The sequence below is a fragment of the Prionailurus bengalensis genome, chromosome D4, assembly GCF_016509475.1.
Source record: "Prionailurus bengalensis isolate Pbe53 chromosome D4, Fcat_Pben_1.1_paternal_pri, whole genome shotgun sequence".
NCBI lineage: Eukaryota > Metazoa > Chordata > Mammalia > Carnivora > Felidae > Prionailurus > Prionailurus bengalensis.
The window spans coordinates 81,148,445-81,170,245 of record NC_057359.1 but is presented as its reverse complement, the minus strand read 5'-3'; the positions used below and the strand labels follow the sequence as shown (position 1 = coordinate 81,170,245).

General features: G+C 49.5%; 1 protein-coding gene across 6 annotated transcripts in view; it reads left to right on the top strand.

The window, feature by feature from the left end:
* TTLL11 (tubulin tyrosine ligase like 11) overlaps positions 1-21,801 on the top strand; it is a 243,536-nt gene that overhangs the window by 184,657 nt on the left and 37,078 nt on the right. For 5 of the 6 annotated variants that reach the window (XM_043565834.1, XM_043565835.1, XM_043565837.1 and 2 more), the window contains one exon: positions 13,364-13,615. In XM_043565834.1, the coding sequence (XP_043421769.1) occupies positions 13,364-13,615 (252 nt within the window). Of the gene's footprint in view, positions 1-13,363; positions 13,616-18,380; positions 21,796-21,801 lie in introns of those variants that run through there. The other variant, XM_043565836.1, reaches the window with a different exon arrangement.

The window sequence follows — 21,801 nt, the reverse complement described above, 5'->3', positions numbered from 1 at the left end:
ATCACCAAAGGAACTACAGCAACAACTTGAATTTCCCCGTTCCCTGGGCAACGGGTACACTTCTGCCAGGGTTTTCGTGTTTCAGAAAACCAGCTGAGGGTACCACTCACAGTGCTTCTGTTCAATGTACGCTCACCTGGACCCCCCCCCCCACGTGTCCCCCTGGCCGTGTACCTTGGACCCCCCCCGCGACGTGTCCCCTGGCTGTGCACCCTGGACCCCCCCCCCACGTGTCCCCCTGGCCATGCACCCTGGACCCCCCCTCCCACGTGTCCCCCTGGCTGCGCTCACCTGGACCCCCCCCACGTGTCCCCCTGGCCGTGCACCCTGGACCTACCCCCCTCCCACGTGTCCCCCTGGCTGTGCTTGCCTGGACCCTCCCTCCACGTGTCCCCCTGACCGTGCACCCTGAAACCCCCTCCCACATGTCCTCCTGGCTGCGCTCGCCTGGACCCCCCCTCCCACGTGTCCCCCTCCCCATCTCATAGGGATTTGCAGGACCGGGTAGGTCAGTGACGTTGCCATGACAACCAAGGAAGAGGCCAGCTCTGACTTCAGCTCCAAGAGGTGCTTGTTAGCAGGGAAACTAAAAGATAGGCTTTCTCTTGTTTTCTTTTTTGGGGTGCGGGGCGCCCGCCCCATTCCTCTTGGCACAGAAACCTTTCACTTCCGCCAGGTGAGCTGGTCAATTGAGGATATTTAACTCATTTGAACGGGCGCCCGGAGAAACCACTGTGAAAGAAGTGTCCGTGTGCCGTGTCCGGGATGTTGTGTCACAAAAAGCACACTGCTCCTTAAGGCTGCCCCTCAGGGGGGGCTGGCAAGTGGGCGCAGCAGCCTCTAGACCCCGGTCTGCACGTCTCCACATCTGTGGGATTTTTAAGCTGTCTTACACTGAGGGCCAGCAATCTGTCTGTGGCATTCTACGGGGTTCTTTACATTTGGTATTCCATTTGGTTCTCACCAACCCCCTGTGTGTTTAGTATTATTGTCACCATTTTGCAAATGAAGAAACCGATACTCAGAGAGGTTAAGTACCTTCCCCGAGGCCACTCAGCTGGTAAGTGGCAGTGCTGGAGCTCAGCCCCAGGCCCGCTTGATGTGTAATCCCCACAACTGTTGCCGTCCTGCCACCCTGCCTTAACCTTGTACTTGAACCTATGCAGTCTCTCTGGAGCTATCAGGGAGGCATCATCTAAAAAATGTGCCATGATAACTAAACATTTAGTATTTCTGCGAGAAACACCACTGCACACGGTCTGGATGTCTGCTTGGGGAATTGTGCAGTGACAAGAGAAATTAATACTTTAATGGATTTTGACAACAACTCTATGTTAGGGGAATTCAAATGGCGTGGAGAAAAAAGTTAGGCTTTCTCTCTGGACCTGGTTGCTAATATGCATATGCCTAATTTATTAGCCGTGTTGTAAAAAAAAAAAAAAAAATCTCATTTTGTGAGGACCGAAGTTCTTGGAGGGATGGAATGCTACGGACTGGAGGAGGCAGTTAATTCTTCCTGGCTGGGCTTCAGCTGACCGGAAGTCCCTGATTTTTGTTTGACATTTCGTCCGCACTCACTGTGCCGCAGCCAGGACGCTAGCCTTTTGTTTCATGTCACCCTACTGAATGCCTCCACACCTCTGTGAGGGGGTTGCTGTCGTCCGTCACCATTTTACAGAAGAGAAACAGAGGCCGAGCCTAACACAACTTCCCCAAGGCCGTACGGGTAGGAAGTGAGTGGAGCCAGGATGGCTGTTATTCTTATTGCCATAAATTCTTACTCTTGCACTATTACCCTTAAAACAAAACAAAACAAAAAAATGGCTTTCTAGGACCTGAAGCTGCAAATGACACGCAGAGGTCACCCCCGCCCGTTTTCTTGCCTATGGCAAAATTACACCAAATTCTTCACGTTATTTGTCTTAAAGAATGCTTTTCTTACACAGTCATCTACGAGCGAGCGTACCTTTTCTTTTGCATTGCCTATGAGATGTAGAGTACTATTAGGGGAACAAAAATGGGTTCTATTTTCAGCAAACTCACAGTCTATGGGGGAGAGAGGCCACAGACTTCCACAGCTGTAATATAAGTTTAGAAGATGATTGATTGCACAGGAGAGGAGCAAATGAGGTGCTGTGGGAAATCCAGAGGAGAGTGTATCTGGTGGGAGGGACGAGGGGGGCTTGTGGGTGGGTTGGCACCTGAAGTGAGCTCGGCAAGGTGTGCGGGATTGGGGCCTGGATGTTGGGGGGAGCGGCGGGGAGCAGGGCACAGGCATCCGGGCAGTCATCTCTGGGTGTGAATGGGAGGGCCTAGGGAGCCCGGGTTGGGGGGGAGGTGCAGGGAGCAGGTCAAGGACAGAGGCTTAAAGGACACTCTACTGCCAGGAGGGAAAAAAGACAGAGAACAGAAAACCACCAGGTCATGGGCACAGAAACCAGGAAATGAGAGTTCCAGAAAGCGTGGTCAAAGCGTCATCAGATGCTATGAAGAAGCTGAACTGGAGAAAGACCTAGAAGGTCGGTGGCGATCAGGAGGGTCATGGTAACCCCAGGAAGAGCCGTGCGTTTGAAGCAGTGGGAGCAGAAAGGCAGTGGAAGCTCCCTCAGTACCGAGACCAGGAGCACATCGAGCACCCAGAGTGACCTTGTCTAGGCCACGCCCTGCTGCGCCAGGGCTCAGACTGCAGCGTCCTCACAGAGGGTCAGCAGAGAGCCTTCTTGGCACTGGAGAACGCCGATGGAGGCCTAGAAAGAACAAGGTCTTGAGAGTCAGAGCCAGATTACCAGATGCGACCATTTAGAGGCAGGTGACCTTGAGGACTTCATGTAACCTGAGCTTAGCTTGGTAACAGCTAACACTTATTGAGTGCTTACTGCATGCCAGGTATGGTTCTAAATGCTCTACGTATATGTATTAGCCCATTTCGTTTTCACAATGATGCTGTGACGTAGGTAGAATTATTATCCCCATTACACAGATAAAGACACCAAGGCACGAGCATGTTAAGAGACTCTTCCAAAGTCACCAAGCTAGTGAGCAACAGGGCCAGGATTCCAACCCAGGCATTCTGCTTCCAGAATATCTCCATCTTAATATCTCTATCTTAAGGTCTCGTGTAGCTTAACCAGGGTAATTTACGTACAGAAGGTTCCTGGCCCATAGGAGGGGCTCAGTAGGAGTTACCCCTCTTACCCCCTGACCACGTAGGAATACAAACTCTGGGCATCCTTGCCTGAGAAAGGTTGTGGGATCGGCCCCATAAGGCCTCACTCACGTTAGCGAAAACCCCAAACAGCACGACACGCACAAAGACTGCCTCAAAAAGTGGGATACACACGCCTTGAGCCCCCTGGCACACGAATGAAGATAGTTTTGTGTTCAACACCCTCACTGCGGGATGACCAGCCAGCCGTAAGGCAGTCCTGGGTGGGGAGGACCCCCGAGGGCAAATCAGGGACAGGTGAAATCCACCAATCAAGCAGATTTCATCCAAAATTTAAGGGGGAAGGATATTCGGCCTGGGATATGCCCACTGAATCCCTGGGTACCTGGTGTTCACCGGGCACATATACAGTATACAAAGGGGAACTAGGAGCACCACAAAAAAGGAGCTGCATTTGGATAAAATTGAAAGCCAAAAAGAATTACAGTCTAAGCAAAGGATAACTTCTACACATGGTTTCCCCCACTTATCGTCTGTGTTCACACAGGCCTATACTTTGGTGCAGAACTGTGTTTAAACACTAAAACGCTTTGTGTTGCAGACAGGCGCTGAGTGTGTAATTAAAAGGATCCCTTCATTAGCAGAACTAGACAATGAAAGCTCAAGTTGGCCTTTTCTGCTAATTTTGGAGGTGGTAAAACAGAGGCTAATACAACCACTGATTACAATCGTCACATAGACGGTGCTTTGCTGTTGCCACCAGGAAACCTTGGCTCCTCCTGTAGATAGACAGGCTCTTCCCATAGCTGGGAGGGACAAAGAGAAGGGATGCATTCTGGCAATGTATGTGGAAGGGTGTGGCGGTGGCGGTGTTAAAAATGTGACCCCGGGTTCCGGGCCCAGCCCCATCACTTAGGCAGCTGACTTAACCTCCCAACGCCTCAGTATCCTCAGATGTAAACTCGAGTTAATAGCTGCGTCTAATTAACTAGACTGTTGTAAGAACTCAGTGAAACAATGCCCGTCTGTATTCGCCATCCAATGTTTTGAGCATTTACTGTGTGTCCGGAACGGTGTCAGAAGAGAGATTCATACGTGAGTGACAGCAGGGCCCGCCCTCCCGTGACCCGCAGTCTGGGGAAGGAGACAGGTGTCAGAGACAGTCATACCAACAGCCACTTGGGTATGATGGCGACCAAAGGAATGCAGACCGTGGGCTCTGCTCTGGGCAGGGTAGAGATGAAACGCTCAATACTTACATCTTGGGATGAGCATGAGGATGATGACGATGTACAGAGAGTCCAGAAGGTTTTAGGGAAAGGAATGGCTGCTTCCAGCTCCAAAGGCTGAGGAAAGCTTTTTGGAGAAGGGGATGCGAAGTCTACGATGTGAAGGACGAGTTGTTTTCGCGTGGATAATTTTGGAAAGAACGTTTACAAAGAAGGGGAAGAGCGTGGAGAGGGGGAGGTGCGGTAGGCAAAGTAGCCCCCCACCCCACGCCAGTGCTCTGCTCACGAGGAGGGAGGGCCCGGTCGAGGGCGCCTGGGGCAGCCAGTGTGGGCCAGGCGCAACGAAAATCAGGAAATCCTTCTCCGGGTTCCTGTGAAAAGTTGAGCACTAGCCCAATCATCCACAGAAAGATGGTGGCCAACCACCGGGTGGGGTTAAAGACGGGACAATGTAGCCCTTTGGTGGAGGGGGGGGTGAGGGGGAGTGGAGGGGGGTGTGGAGGAAGAATTCTCCTCCCTGCCTGCCAGGGTGGCCTCCACGGTCCGAAGCCTTTCATTCAGAATCAGAATTTTGGCCACTCTGGCATTTCAGTTTAGCGGTGGTTTGGTTTTTGTTGTTGTTGTTGTTGTTGTTGTCCCCTTTCCTTCTTCCTTTTTTAAGCGCTTTGGACAGGAAGCCAGGAGAACTGGGTCTGCCTTTGCCAACACCTCTCGCTGGCCACCTCACCCCAAGCAAGTGTCTGCCTCGACTTCCCCGTATCGTTCAAGAGAAAAGTGGGACGCAATGACCTCCAGGGCCCCTGCTCACTCCACGGTTTAACTTTTTCTTTATGGGGGGAACAGCGGTGACTTTGTGACGTTTCTCTGTGCGTTATTTTGTGACATTAGTCATCCTCAGTAGAGAACCAGGGTGTCAGGTGAGGGGCAGTTTTCCAGTGAGGTCCGAGAAGATGAGACTCATACGGGGGATGTATTTAGGGCGAGACGAGAGGCTGGGTGCAGCTTGCAGTGAGATTTCCCGCTCAGAGAGCAGGAGGGCAGTCTAGTGTCTAGTAATGTGAGCTGGGGGCAGAGCAAACCGTCAGAAAGTGGTTAAAGAAACCCCGTAGCCTCCGGAGTTCCCAGAGATGTGTGCTGATCTCTCCCACTGAGCCTGGTGACCAGACAGTGAGCCTCTGGAGATGATGGCGGGAGATCAAGTTGGTGATTATAATCACAGCGGCTAACAGGTACTGAGGCGCCGTGCCAAGCACGATGCATCCACTTTCTCTGTAATCACATCAGCCCGGTAGGTTAGGTGCCATTATTATTCCCATTCTTTGTAAGAGGAAGCTGAAGGTTTCCTTGAGGTTGTATGACTTGCCCGAGGTCGCCCGGCTCCAGAGGGCAGAGCCGGGACTCCAGGGGAGCAGCAGGCTGGTGCCCTGTGGCGAGGAGCTGCCTGGCATCACCCCTCCCTGGCCCACGCTCACATGAGTCATGTGAGCCTGTAACGGTAAAATAGGGATTCATTTGTTCGGCAACGGGGACCAGCCCCATCCAGATACGTGCTGGTTACTCCCGCGTCGTCCCATTGAGGTCAGTTACGAGCCCCCAAGCAGATCCGTCTGGATGCTTCATAGGGAGGCTGTGTGTTTGATCCTAAGCAATGCAATAGTCCTGGGCTAGGCTTGGACGGGGTGCCCTCCCGGCCACGCTCCCTCATAGGCTGCATGACGTCCCAGAAGTAAGAGACTTCCCTCCACCGCCAGGGAGGAGAACGTGTGTCTAGAGAAGGTGCGTAACTACAATGAGTTGTAGCGTGACAGGGTGGAGAGCGCCTGGGCTTTGAACCCAAACAGACCCAGGTTCAAATCCTCACTCTCAGCCATGTAATAGCTGAGTGACCTTTGCAAAGTAGGGTAACCTCTCTGAAGCTAATTTTTCTCATGGGTAAAATGGGGCCACTGATAGTACGTAAGTCATAGGATCATTGCCAGGCTCAAATGAGATGTTACCCGTATCCCGCCTGACTCTCGGGCACTCAGTGCCTGGTAACTCCTCGTGTGTGAAAGGGCGTCGTGCACCAGTTAGAAACAAGGATGCTGGCACCTGCCTGCCTGGGTTTCTAACCCGGGTTTCTAACCGGAATTAGACTGTATCTTCATACCTCGGTTTCCTCATCTGTAAAATGGGCATAATAATAACACCTACTTTGTAGGATTGAATCAAGGTTAAGTTTGTTTTAAACTGCAGTACCTGGCACATAGTAAGTGCTGCCAGTATCCGATATCGTCACCATTGTGTCTGTTGCTGTTCCTGTCACGCCGTGCTGGGGAAAGAAGTGATCCAGGAAGGTGGCCGTGGCCAGGTGAGCCCTCAGAAGAACATTGCGTGGAGGGGGACAGGTAGGCCCAGCCTGGGCCTTACAGGGACTGGAGCATCGGACAAAGTTCCCTCCCTGAGTACTTTGCCTCATCAATTTGGAAACACCTGCCTCGCCCGCTCTATCATCTACCACCTTCTGTTCAAATAGCATCGCATCGCCATCAAGCAAATGGGGCCCTGCGATGGCAGAGATTCATCAAGTGACAGAGCTGGGCTACGTGGTAGTTCCGTTTATTTTTAGTGACTTCACCCTCCAGCTCTTTAAATTAGCTGCTGGGCTAATTTAAGGCGCTTCTTTGGTACGCGGTTAGCAGTTTCTTTAGGAATGACAATGCGCAGTTAAATCCCCAAGTGACTGTGGGGACAGGTCTCGGTCAAATGGCAGGGAAAGGAGCCTGCTTACCTCGGTGCAGCACCACCACTGCCCACGAGGCTCTCCTGCCAACCCACGGATTGCCCAGCAACACGATCCAGGGTGTTCTCTCCCTTTCTGACCCCCATGGTCAAGCCGTTGCCAAATCCACCCTCTTTCACCTAGAACCAGCGATCCTTAGATCTTAGCCTGCCTTGGAATCACCCACGAGGCTTGCTGAACAGATTGCCTGGCCCACTCACAAAAGTTTCTGAGTCCACAGGCCTGGGATAGGGCCAAGGATTCATATTCCTAACAAGATCTCAGGTGATGCTGATCCCGGTTGGCCGGGGATGTATGCTTTCAGAATGATTGACCTGGAATATTCCAGTAGCTTCCTAACATCGTCCAGTCCCCTGCCTCGATTCAGGACTCGTGCTGCTGGCAGGCTCATTCACCTTCACCACACTTCTGATTTTGCCACTCCCCTCCCCTAAATCCACCACTCCTGATCTCCCGCACTACCAAATCCAAACACCCTTGTCTCACATCCTAGATCCTATGAGACCTAGACACCCCCACCAGCTTCCTGCTCGTATTCCCACCCCTTCCCCTTCACACATACTACCCAGCAAACCAACCTCCTTCCATATGTTCTAGGTCCTACTCTGCATGTTCAACTGGCCACTTCCGCCTTGCTCACTCATTGTTTATGGATGGGTCTTGTCTCCCCCCCCAACATGGTCACGTGCTTCTGGGGCGGTAAGAACTGTGTCCACCTCACCGAGGCCCCTGGGACAGGGAAGTCCTCGGACAAATAAAATTACCGAAGGGCTGCTTAACTAAAAAAGGTGACTATTTCTCTGAGAGACTTGGCGCACTTTCTCCGACACTGGAATTTGACCTTGCTTTATCTACCTTCCGATTTGGTTGCTTTCTGGGGCTGTTATGGAGCGGCTGCCTAAGGAAAAAAGTCTTTGGTTGGATTTAAATCCAATTAGCACAAGAACAATACAGTGAGCTAAGCACAGAATGTGTAGTGGTATAGTCCGAAGTATGAATTCTGATTCCACTACTGATCTGTGAGGTTGGGCAATTATTCTGGTTCTCTGGGTCTTGGACTTTTAATCTGTAAAATGGCACCTACCTCGTAGTTTCCGCCTATCTCGTAAAATTGTTACGAGAAACAAATGAGGTACTAGAAGCAAGTTGCTGGGCCCAATGCTTGACGTACAGTAGGTCCCCGATACATAGCAGGCAAAATAAAAGTTAGGTGGTGTTTCACAAGAGTTTTAATAAAAAAGAATCCCATTTTATTTGAAAAGCGATAATAGATAAAACACTCCAGAATTTTAATGAATCAAGGATATACCAAATTCAATAAAAAAAAAAAAAAGAAATCACCCCAAAGGACTAGTAAGCTTGATTTATGTTTTCTTTACCAGTCACTTTTATTTCATAAACCCACCGTTTCCATTAAAATGCTATTAAGTAAAAAGAGGATTTTACAGTATTTGTGATAACTTGGATCTCGATGTGATCATTGGAATTAGCTCAAGCAAAGATACCATTTCTCACTGTTTTATCTCTTCTTCTGTATCAGCTACATCTTTACGGCCTTCTTCCAGTTGAGTAAAACACTTCCCCCTAAATTTGTGGTTTTGAGTCCATGAAAATTGTATCTGTGGCTTAGGAGGCCCTTGTCATCTTGAGCATATTAATTGGGATTCAGGAAGGAAGGGAAGCGGTAGTCAGCCAGTAAACACAGCAGCCCTTGAAAGAATGTGAAGGGCTCACGTAAAGGAGAAAAAAAAAAACCACTCCATCTGCGCGGCTCTGGGGCAGAACCTGTGGCAGGCTGAGGACGCTGGCGAGAGGCCTCCTCTGACATGCATATCAGCGGGAAAGCCTGCCCAGCCCAAGAGGTCCCCTGGAGGTGGTGGGGTCCCCGTCGCCAGAGCAACCCAAGCAAAGGCCACCACCCTGGACCATCTGCTAATTAAGTGACCCACTGATGGTAGTGGCCTTATCTGCCCGGGATTGAAGTTTCTTCTCCGAAATGGCATTGTCATGGAAATGTTCTGGAACTAGATAAGAGGTGATGCGTACCCAACACTGTGAGTGTACTAAATGCCACCGAATTGTGCGCTTTAAAGTGATTAAAATGGCACCTTTTACGTTGCATGCATTAGACCACACGCCAAAAAATGGATGGCGTCATTGCACAGAAGGACCTCCAAGTCTGCTGCTAGCTGTGATGTGTCCTGTTTCTGAGAGGGAGCACATTCACTTAGGGACCGATCACCACATTCCATTTAGTCACAGACAGGCCATGTTGGGGCACCCGGATGGCTTCAGACATGCGCCTGACTCTTGATTTCAGCTCAGGTCATGATCTTATGGTTCGTAAGTTTGAGCCCCGCATCGGGCCTTGCGCTGAGCATGGAACCTGCTTGGGATTCTCTCTGCCTCTACCCCCACCCCCCAACCTCCCTCTCTTAAATAAATAAAAAATTTTTAATAAATAGGCCATGTAGACAGTCAATAGCCAACTGAAGGGGGCGGCTAATTAAATTATGGTTTGGCTTTAATACCGAATATTTCACATCCGTGAGAAATTACCTTCGTGAAAACATGTTTAATGCCACGGGAAGATACTCTGGATATGGGGCGCCTGGGTGGCTCAGTCGGTTAAGCGTCCGACTTCGGCTCAGGTCATGATCTCGCGGTCCGTGGGTTCGAGCCCCGCGTCGGGCTCTGTGCTGACAGCTCAGAGCCTGGAGCCTGTTTCAGATTCTGTGTCTCCCTCTCTCTGACCCTCCCCCGTTCACGCTCTGTCTCTCTCTGTCTCAAAAATAAATAAGATGTTAAAAAAAAAAAAGATACTCTGGATGTAACTTAAAGTGTGAAAAGAAGATATGCAATGTGATCCTAACTTCATAACTATAGATAAGAAACCAAAACATAGTGGTCTTTATCCCTGAACTGTGGGTGACAAATGATTTCGATTCTTTTATACGTCCTCAACATGTCTGCAAAGAGCATGGATGACCGTTATACTCTAAAAACAAACAAAAAGCAACCCAACTATTTAAAATACAACATAAATAACAGTACTTTGGATTCTGTGGCCCACCCTGTGAACCATGCTGTGCTTTCTAACAGTAGAGGGGCGACGAACGAGCCCTGGTTAGAAGGGCTGATTTACAATCCTGGTTCAGCTGTGACAAACCTTGTTGGAGCTCGGTTTCTTACCCGGAACAGAAGGCCTAAGAGTAACAGTCACCTCGGGGCGACTGGGTGGCTCAGTCAGTTAAGCATCGACTTCAGTTCGGGTCATGATCTCGCAGTCCATAAGTTCGAGCCCCGCGTCGGGCTCTGTGCTGACAGCTCAGAGCCTGGAGCCTGCTGCAGATTCCGTGTCGCCCTCTCTCTCTGCCCCTCCCTGGCTCACGCTCTCTCTCTCTCTGTCTCTCGAGGAGTGAATAAACATTAAAAGAAAAAAAAAATTTTTTTTTTTCAAAGAGTGACAGTCACCTCACAGGGCTGTGTGAAGAGCCAGCGAGGTACTGGAGATAGGACGGCTGATTGAAGGGTTCTCGGAGCTCTCTTCATTGACACAGAGCATATTCAAACTGTTCGTTTCCAAACCTTCCCTCGACCAAAAACCTAATGAGTACTTAGCAAGTCAGCAACTGCCACTTCTCCAGTAATTTAAGAGCTAATTTCCAGAACACTACTACTCTTTCCTCATCTGTCTTCCTGTAACCTTCGTGTGGAAACATGTCATTTCACCTGAAAAGTAACCACTGACTTTTATGTACTGTCCTGAAATTCAAGGAGATGATGATAAAACCAGCTTAGCTGAAAGGAGATTGTGCAGTGTCCCACCCAAGAGCATGTGCTTCTCAGGAGAAATCCTGGTGAGATTGAGCATTTGTTTCCCCAGAACCATCCACACGGCTGAACTTCAAAAGGGGTTTGTTTTCCTGGGGGCGCCTGGGTGGCTCAGTCGGTTGAGCGTCTGATTTTGGCTGGGGTCATGATCTCGTGACTAGTGAGTTCGAGCCCTGCACGGGGCTTGCTGCTGTCAGTGCAGAGCCTGCTTTGGGCCCTCTGTCCCTCCCCCCACCTCAAAATAAACATTAAAAAAAAAAGAGCTGGTGTACAAAGCATCATAACCTTGGTATCTTACTTGAGGCATGGCTTGCCATTAAAAGCAAACTTGCCCACTTCAACAAATTCAACGAAACATTTCACAAAAGCCAAAAGCGTTCCAGGTCCTGTAGAGATAGAGTTGAATGAGATGTGGTAAGAGGGACTGGTCTACAGACAAATGCAGTGCCACTTGACCAGAGGAACAAAGAAGCAAGTCCAAGGAACAGGAGTGGAGCATGGAAAGAGTCCCTGGTGTGGTCAAGGAGACATCTGAGCTGGTTTTGGAAGTGGACCAGAAGAAATGTGCCGGGCAGCCAAGGCCAGGGGAAGACCTCAAAGGCCAAGGAAGGCAGGTACAAAGATACCAAGACGACCCAACTTGGTGACTGGTGGTGAGCTCACAAGTGGGAACACAGGGGGTGTAGATAGTGTAGATAGTGGCCTTGAGCTCAATACCATGTGACGTGGTTGTAATTTTCCTGGATCAGTTAGCCAGTTGGGCAGTATGTACTGACCAAGTACAGCCTGCTCAGGGTTGTCTCAGGAATGGATGCACACGTGGAAAAAGTCACACCTGGCCCTGGACCAGCTGTGGGCAGAACAGCAGACAGGAGAGTGAGGTGAGCTGCAAGGAAGGGCAGAGAGAGGGACCAGCTGTGGAGGAGAGCCGGGGTGCAGTGGGCCCCAAGTCTCCGGTCCGGGCCAGACCACCTGGCAACAGGGGAGCGTGCAGGGAGCACCCCAGGCCTATCTAGGGGTAGTGATAGGAAATGAGGAGGACGGAGAAGAAATCGAAAAGGGCCTTGAGCACCAGAATGAAAAGGATGGGTTTCATTGTAGGCACTCGGGAATCCCTAAAGAGTTGTAGTAAGGGACAACCCAGCCAGGTTTGCTTTAGAAGAGGTGCCTCAGGGGACACGGGGTGGGGGGAGAGAGGGGCTGAGTCAGTTGAGCGTCCGACTCTTGATTTCAGCCCAGGTCACGATCCCAGGGTCGTGGTATCGAGCCCCACTTTGGGCTTCACGTGGAGCCTGCTTAAGATTTTCTCCTTCTGACCCTTTCCCCCGCTCACGGTCTTTCTCTCCTCTCTCTCTCTCTCAAAAAAAAATTTAATTAAAAAAAAAGAGGTGCCTCAGGTGCCAGTGTCTATGGGTCTATGGATGGGAAAGGCTGGAGGCAGTTGGTATGGTCCAGGGGAGAGCCCACAAGACCCAGGTTGGGGAGAGCAGAGCTCCCCAGTCAGGAAATACTGAGGAGGTAGGCCTGGCATTTATCCTGACATTTTCTGCTTGGGTAGCTGGCAGATGGGGGTGACGGTCAAGGAGATGGGGAGTGTAGATTTGGGGTGAGGGAAATGGGCGGGTGTTTCAGCCTGGGGTGACTGGGGCCCATCCTGAAGGTGCAGCAGGTGATGAATATGTGGGTCTGGAGGTGAGAAGAGAATTCCAAGCCAGAGGTGGCTATGTGGGAGTTTTAGCCGTGACTTTTCTTGACTCTCAGAATAATTTCAGAATAAAATATCCAGACTCTGGGATCACAACATGATAATCATGTTTTGTTTTTTTTTTTTTTTGTATGAGTTCCAAATAAGAAAATAGTTAAGCCAGAAAATGTAATTGTGCCTATTCCTAGAATTGGGTAACTGATGTATCTTTGCAAATTGTTCATTGAACTGTGCTTCTGGCTTCTTGCCAGCCCTCAATGAGATTTTTTATATTTCTTAATTATTCAATTACTACCCACAAGTAGGAGTTTGAAATCAAACCTAGGCTGCTCTGGAATAGAGTACTCTCTTGAATCACGAGTACGGTAAAGGCAGTTGTCCACATTGGGAAACCAGGTTGGGAGAACAGAGGACGGTCCTGGCTCTGTCCTGGGTTCAAGTCCCGACCTTGCCACACACTAGCTATGTGAGCTTGAGCCGCTCGCTTCTCTGAGGTCAGGCCGCTGGTCTGTGCAATGAAAACAGTGTCCGTGATAACACCTCCTGAGGTATCTGAACTGTAAAGAGAGGAGAATATGTGTGAGAAGGCGCTGCGTCCTATGACTCCTGCTGCACCTGTTGGTTCATTACTTGCTCGTGTCCTTCAGGTCTCAGCAGCTTACGAAGCCATTAGCTGCAAAGGAGGATCCTTCCGACAGTGAGCCGGCCAGCGCCTCCGATGGCAACGCGGATCCCGAAGCCCACCTGCCCTCCATCTGCCTTAAGCAGGTGTTCCCCAAGTATGCCAAGCAATTCAACTACCTGCGCCTGGTGGACAGGATGGCAAATTTGTTTATCCGGTTCCTGGGGATCAAGGGGACGATGAAGTTGGGACCAACAGGCTTTCGGACTTTTATAAGGTCAGTGAGACTGGCCCCTCGGCTTGGGGTTCGGGCAGGGTGGAGTCCGGCCCCGCATCTGGCTGGTCCCATCTCCCTGACTGCTTGGGGCGGTGGCGGGTGGGGGGAGGGGTCTGCAGTGCCGGGTCAGTGCCCCAGCCGGGGCTGGATTGGCCCCGTGGCGGGAGCTAGGCCTGGCACACTCTTGGTTGTCAAATGAACTAATGAATGTTACAGATGTGACAGCTTTCGCCACCTTACACTTGTGGTTAAAACACAGTTTTGTGCTACCTTAAACTAGGTCCTTAGGCCACATATAAATAATTGCCCCTCGGACTCAGACAGACCTTGTGTTTCTTAAACCGGGGTGATGTTCTCCCAGTGGTAGTGGCTGGGTGCTGAGCATTTAGGAACCCACAGCAAAAAAAAAAAAAAAAAAAAAAAAAGGCACGTCTTTCCAAAGTGTCCATGTCGGGAGAGAAAAGCTAAATAATTCAGTTGATAAATAATTTAATGTATTTGTCCTGATATAAAAATAACACGGCTATATGGTCGAGTATAACACACAATTTGCATGAATTTTAAACATGAACCATGAGATAAATCAGCTGCGTTTTTGCCAAAGCCAACAAGATAGACCACGGCACTCGATTATTCCTTAACTTGCCTCTACTCTCTGGGGCACTTTGGTGCAACACAGGTGTGAATAAATATCTGAAGCAATACTGACTAGCTGTGTAACCCTTGAGCAAGTTAGTGACCCTCTCTGAATCTCAGCGATCCCATAAAACGGGGATGGAGCTAGCAGGATCGTGTGTTACACACCTCAGGGAAACTATCTGCTGGCATTCGATGTTGCTGTTGTTTTCCCATCATTGATTTTAATATTTCTACCTTCCACTTCAAAGTCACGCTCTCCATAATTTTGTTCACTAAAGCAAATAATTAGAAGTCTCGAATTGGAAACGTTTCGTCATGCGCTTCTCTCCAACCGAATTTTCTGAATTCTAACTCTGGCTCCCTGATATTCCTGATGGGATGGTGAACAGAAGAATCAGCAGGAATAATTGCCATTTTAGGAAACCTGAGTTCGGACTTGCACGGTGATTATGAGAAGGGCTTTGTGTTAGCTCTGGGGGGGTGGGGGGGGTGGGAGGGGGAGGGGAAAGCCCAGTGGAAAGAGTCCAGGCTTTGAGTCTGGTTTCAGGACCAATCACATTACTTAATAGCTGTGTGGCTTTGGGCAAATCCCTCGCCTTCTCCAAGGCTCAGTTCCCTCGTCTATAAAATGGGAACAATCTGTCCTGCCTTTCAGGATTATTATGGGGTTGGGATGTAATACATCCTCAAGCACCTGACCCAGAGCCTAGTTTACTGGAGCTATTTGTTAGGTGGGAGTCTTGTGACTATTGTTTCCATTAGACAATGGGCATTCTCAAGAAAGCCAACAGACGCATGTTGTTACTTCCCTGAAAATACTACCTGATACCTTCTGACTCATTTAGGAATTGCATTTGACTCATAGTAATAGATACTCATCTATAAAGGGTTTAAAATAACAAGATTAATTTTCTCTCATATAATAGGAAGCTTGACAGTGGGGATTCTAGGCTGGTTAATGACTCCACAATGTGATCATGCCCCACTTTCTTTTTGTCTTTCTGTTCATCCATCCTAAGCATGTGCTTTCAAGCTTCAGGGTTGCCTCAGAGTCACAAGACGGCTGCTCAAAATCCAGCCATCATGGTCGAGTTCCAGGCAGGAAGAAGGAAGAATGGAGGAAAAGCAGAAGGCCATAGAAGAAGGGGGCGGGGAGAGATTTGAAAAAAATAGCTTACCGTAAGAATCACACTCTTGGTTGCCTCCAGGGTCAGGCAGGAAACATAAGCCAGTGGGTGGGATCTGGAAGGTTGCGGAGGGGACATCCCTGGATAAAAGGAAAGGCTGCTGCTGGGCTAGTGTCACCAGAGCTTTTGATTTTCCAAGAGAAGCTAGAAATGCCAATTTTTTAAAGTTTTGATTGATTGATTGATTGATTGACTTAGAGCAGGGAGGGGCAGAGAGAGGAACAGAGAGAGAATCCCAAGCAGATTTCCCACCATCAGCGCAGAGCCAGACGTGGGGCTTGATCTCACGAACCTCGAGATCATGACCTGAGCTGAAATCAAGAATTCACACTTAACCAACTGAGCCACCCAGGCGCCCCTAGAAATGCTGATTTTTATATAAAATCTCAATACGTGCATATCCACGTTGGCTATTCAGAAAGTAATTTTGAAACACTGGGTGGGTTCAATCAAAGTGCGACTGACCACAGAGCCCACCGGCGTGTGAGCTCTGGCATGAGAGGTGGGGAACGTACCAAGAGGGCTGCTAGGCTCATTCACGATCTTGAGAAGAAAACAGAACTGAGAATGGTTCTAGCAAAGGGGACTCCTAAGACACTCTCAGACTGGAACCGAGTAATATCAAAACTATCGCTTCAGATCTGTCTCTGTGTGATAGGCCTTATGATTTTTCCATCCTTTTTTTTTTTTTTTTTTTTCTGAATAATTAAGGGCATTTGCCAGTAAAACCGATTTTGGTGAGGTTGGAGGCCCTCAGGTCACCGTCTGTTGCAGCACCGTCTGCGGGAGCCTTGGTGCCCTGAGTAGGGGGAACAACGTCTTCAGGTGGGGAGCCGGACTCCGGCAGTGAGCCCCTCTCCCCTCCTTCCACACCCACCCAGCCAGTGTCCTGCAGGAAGAAGTGGAGAAAATGTTGCACAATCATTAATAGATTTTTCCTTTTGAAATATACCAAGAGATCCCAACAGCAACTTAATCGTAAAAGATGATACTCTGCACTTTAGATTTATCTGAGTATGTTCAGTCTTGCCAGCTAAATTTAACAGCAAGCGTTTTCTCTTGCTAACAACTGCTCGCTCTCTCTCTCCTTTCCACTTCGGTTTAAATTTTGCTTCATTATGAATTAATAATATTTATGCCATATGTTAAATCGAGCCAAGTGCCCTTCTCTGGAGCACTGCGCAGGAGACGTACTTGCTGGCTAGATATACACTCCTCTCAGATCTCCCACACAAACGACAGAAGCTGAACTTGGCTTTCACCTGGACGACCCACTCTTTCTCTCCAAGTTCCTTAAAGAGAACAGGAGGGAACAAAACAAACATCCGACTGAATTTATTTTCAGTGACCATCTCTCATAATGTGCTGCATAGATCAGCAGTTTTAGGAGTGAATTATGCTAATGCCAGTCTGGCCACATTCTACTTTTCTTTTCTACCAAGAAATGAGAAATAATGAACTGTCGTTCCCTTGTCTAGACTTAACTCATCGAACCAGCTTTTCATGTCGTTTCCTCAGGAGGCACATAATAGTAGCACATATTACCATGAATTAAGCGCCTCTTTTTTCTCCCCCCCCCCTTTTTTTTTATGTCATAATAATTCCTGGGGCGTGGAGACTTCTCTTTCTCTGAGAAATAGAAATTGTCTGATTCTTCAACTTGACAGCTTTCTTTGAGGGAAATGCATTTTTGGTATTTTCCTTCCATTGGATTACTAATCTGGGGGGCTTTCTATGTAACTCACTAAGAACACATTTTCCAAATGGATCCTACATCATAATTTGACATCAGTTTGCACGTGCTGGCGTTTTCCATTTCCACAGCCTGAACGTTAAACACTTTGCCAAAACCAGGTTCGTTTCTGGGAAATGGAGGCCACTTGGAGGGCCCTGCTCAGCCCCTTTGTGGTTTTTGATCCTGGTCTCCTTTTAAATTAGAGAATGGTTTTTCTCTTTTTCCTTTTTTCCCCCCTTCCATTCCCTTTTCTCATAGGGAGATATTAATATGTTTCATAATGGGTAGCTGTGGGGGGTTTTATGCTCTGAGAGGCAACGTGGTGTGTTAGAATGTTCTGGAATAGAACTGTAAAGGGTCTTGTCTCCCCTTCTGTCACTAACTCCTTCCGTGACTTTGAAAAATCCCCCTGTTCTGTGATGATCTCTTTCCAGCAATATTGTGAGATCCTATGCCTGCGATATCGATAGCCTTTAAAAATATACATGTTATAAACCAGAATCGTCATTTTCCTTCCAGATATTTAGTGTTGGTTTTTTTTTTTAATTAACAAATATTGATTACTTGTTAGCCTTCACCTTATAGAAAACTCTCCAGGAAAAAATAAGCTTCTTTTATTTCACAGAGAAGGAAGAATGCGAAGGAAATTCTATAAATAGAATTTTATAGAGTGGGAAAAAGTTGGTTTCTAAATTTCCCATGAGATGTCAGTAGTTGTTGAGAGGAAATGAGGATGGTGATTTCAGATCTTTCTAAACTTGGGCTCCTAATGAACTTGAATGATTTGTGATTGTCTCCCACCGTATGTGCCCAAGTTCCTGTGATTCTGGGAGGAAAACAAAAACAACAAAACAAAACATTTCTTCGAAGTGGTTCTACATCATGGAGGAGGGCTGGGAGCCGTCATTTGTTACTTCCCCATGTGTGCCAGGCACTGAGCTAGTCCTTAAAATGGTTTTGTATGGTGAGTAGCGGTTTCCTTGTTGTACAAATAAGGAAATTCTGATGCAGAGAGCTTCAGTGACTTGTTCAAGGTCACGTCACAAAGTCAAGATTCAAAGTCTTGTGCATTTGACTCAGCTCTTTTTTTTTTTTTCCATACACATTTCCAGTCTATCCTTTCTCAAGAATTGTTCTGGTTTCTCATGTTACCATATTTCTTGGACTTCTCTTCCACTAAAGAATTTACTCCTCTACTCCTTAGTTATTTGAGGAACTGCATCCCAGGGCATAAGAGGAAACGCTACCAAGATTAAGAGCTACCAAGGCTTCATGTTTTTACCCCAGACTCTGAGATCTCTTCCACCCTCTGAGAGTAGTATCCAAGACAGATTGTGCTCCGCATCACTCACTGGGCTCAGAATCCCACCTACACATCGTGGACACAAAACCAATTCTGCACCGAGTGGATGGATAGGTGAAAAAGTCATTCGAAAGTCTTGACCCTCCAAACAAGGAGGCTTTTCCTGTTTGGGTCAATGAGAATGTTGAGTGGCCATGGGGACAAACCTAGGAGAATCTGTCTCCAAGTGCCCGTGGTTGTCTTCCCCCAGCCTTATATCCCAAAGCTTCCCAACAGGGTCTCTCTAGAGGCTCTGGCCTTACTGGGCCCTGCCTGGGACTATGTCTCAAATCCCGGGTTCTTCCTGCAGCCCTGGGCTGGGCCATCTCCCTACTTCTCCCCAGAGCTCCTAAGTCCACTACTCTGTCCTCCAAGGGAGGACTGGATGTGAATCCCAGCTGTGTGATCTTGGGTAAGTTATGTCCCTTCTCTTGAGTCTCAGCTTACCTGTCCCTGGAATGGGACTAAGAGTACTTCCTTTGTAGGGTGGTTGTAAAGATGGACAGGAAAGGGCCTGGCATACTAAATGGGTGCCCGAGAAATGAAAGAATCAAAATTCTTTTAAAGCATCTCCTGTCTCCTGCAGCCAGCATGGGTCCCTCCTTCCCCGGCCCCCATACCAGATGTTACAATCAACTGTATTTGCAGGCATCACTAGGGAGGATGAGTTACCTCGGAAAAGGGATAAACGGAGAATTCTCTTTGGTAAATTACGGCCCCTGCTAAAGGTTTGACACTTCTATTTTCTACCTGTCAGAAAAAAATAACTATATACCAGTGGTCAGTTTGGTTTCCCTTTTTATACTCCATTAACCCACAGAGCAAGCCAGGCAGAGCTCCTGTCCCGTGGGGGAGCAGGTAGTCCAGAGGACACTGATACAATAATTAGAGAAAAGTGGTGGCCCTTCCTAATGAAGCTTGGAAAATGAGCAGCTCAGGTTGTTGGAACACCTTGGGAGAGACTGGAGCGTCGTCTCCGGTGGAGCCCAATAGAGATAGCCATCTTGGTGACAGGCGACATGAAAAGCTCTGTGTCCATTGACATGTTGTTACCGGGGTTCAATAGCTGTGCGCTGATGTGTTTGAAGTCCGCCACCGGTGACTTGTGATTGAAATACGGAGCAGGAGCCCAGGAGGAAGCAGGATGTGAATTGATGGCCTGAGAAATACTGGCAGGGAAGAAAGGAAGGAAGAGGGAGGGCGGGAGGGAGGGAGCCGATGTGCTGGCATATAAGGAACACCAGCCTTGTCTGGGCACCATGCCGGGCACACTCACGGCCTCCATCGTCGGGGTGTGTGTGGGTTTGGAGGGGGGCCTCGGGGGTGCCCAAATCCTGCTTGCCAATCAACCCCTCTCCTGTCGGGCTTCTAAGGGACCTATTCACACGAGGGCTGATGACAAATGGGTAATCAAAGAACCACTTTATCATTAGCTGGGGCAACGGATGAGGCCATATTTGGAAAGTTGAAAGCAGCCTTGAGCGTAATTCGGCCAAACGGACAGCTGGCCCAGAGGTATGACTCCACAATCGCGAGGGCAAATCCAGCTTGTGTCGGGACTCGCTTCCCAGCTCGACCCTGTTCAGGAAGGTGGTGCATCTGGACAAGCCAGGGGCTACCTTTAGTCTGGATGGAGAGCCCGGAGCCCTGACATCCAGACGCTCTGACTGGTGAGCTCCGTTTCTCCAGAATGGACGGGGCCACTTGCTGAAGGGTCAGCCCCAAGCAGCCTCCGAAGATCCCACGCTCTAGCTCTGGAAGAGGGAACGAAAAGTGGGGAGCGGTGGGGAAGAGAACCAACAACGGTGGGCCAACCGGGCGCCAGGCACCATGCCGGGTCCTTGGCCCGCACCGCCTCATCCTTCTTCACCGCCGCCATGGGGGCGGATACTATTCTCTTCATTTTAGGTAGCAGCAAATAAAGGCACTGAAGGTTTAAGTAAATGCTCACGGTCACATAGCTAGAAAAAGCAGCAGAGCCAGGGTTTCTATCCTGGTCTGTCTGATGCCCAAATCACGCTCTTTTCAGTGTGCCAGACTGCCTCCCCACATCTCCAGACCAAAAAACAAACAAAAAAAAAAAAACCCCCAAAACCTAGAGGGGAGGCAGAGGATTGCAAACATGCCTTTGTGGCTTGGACAGGGAGCAGATGTGGGGCTGAAAACCTGGTTACCTTGGCCTCTGTGCACTGGAGGAAATAAACCGGAGGAGCCTCCGAAAGTCTGACGCCAGCCTCTCCCCACCCCTGCTGCTTCCAGGTGACTCCCCAAAGTCAGGACTGAGCGTGGAGGGGTGTGGGCCAGCCGCGCTCATCTGCGCTGGGAGTCTCGGGCTCACCGTTCGGGACCCACGTGAAATCTTCAGGTGACAGATTCCGATGGGCGACGTGCAGGAACCTCCAGCCCCTGTCTGTAGGTTTGGGCCCAGGGATTCATCCGGGAAGCATTCCAGTGGGGAATCACTTCCGGACAGAAGCGGCACCTTCCGTCTGTTTGGGTGACAGTGCTGTTTTCGTTGGGCCATCCGAGTGTGCCACTGTCGGCCGCCTGGGCACTGATAAGAGAGCACGGTGCCCAGGTCCAGCCTTTCTCTCTCTTCCCAGAGACGAACGCACATGAAGGTGAAGAGGTGCGGAGGTGCATGTCCAAAACGAGGAATTCCCTTTCCCTCTCGGAGCAGGCAGAGACCTCCCCTGGCCTGTGTGCAACAGGCCGATCCCCAGCGGCTGCAGAAAAGACTGACTATTTTACAGGGGAGGAACGTGAGGTTCCGGAAGGGGAGCTGGATCAGCCGGGACCATTAGCTTCTAAGTGGCAGAGCCATTCAACTCAAGACTGGCCGTGTCCGGGCGCCGGGGTGGCTCAGTCGGTTGAGCGTCTGACTCTTAATTTCGGCTCAGGTCATGACCCACAGGATGTCCGTGCGGAGCCTGCTTGAGATTTTCTCTCTCTCTCCCTCTGCCTCCTCTCCCCTGCCTGTGCGTGCACTCTCTCTCTCTCTCTCTCTCTCTAAAAAAAGACTTGTCATCCTAAAGTCCTTGCTCTTTCCAGCCCTTTAGAATTAACCAAATTACAGGAACCCACATGATCTAATCTCAGCTTACATTTTCAGCCTTCTCTTCCCCCGCCCCCCCCCCCCACCTGCCCTTCACCAGCTCCAGCTGTGGGGAGGGAGGGCCTTCCAGGCAGGGGTGAGGACACAGCCCCCCCCACCCCCACCCCCGGCGAAGGCACGGAGGCAGGCCGGAAGAGGCCGCGCTCCTTCTGGCAGTAACATGTCCCT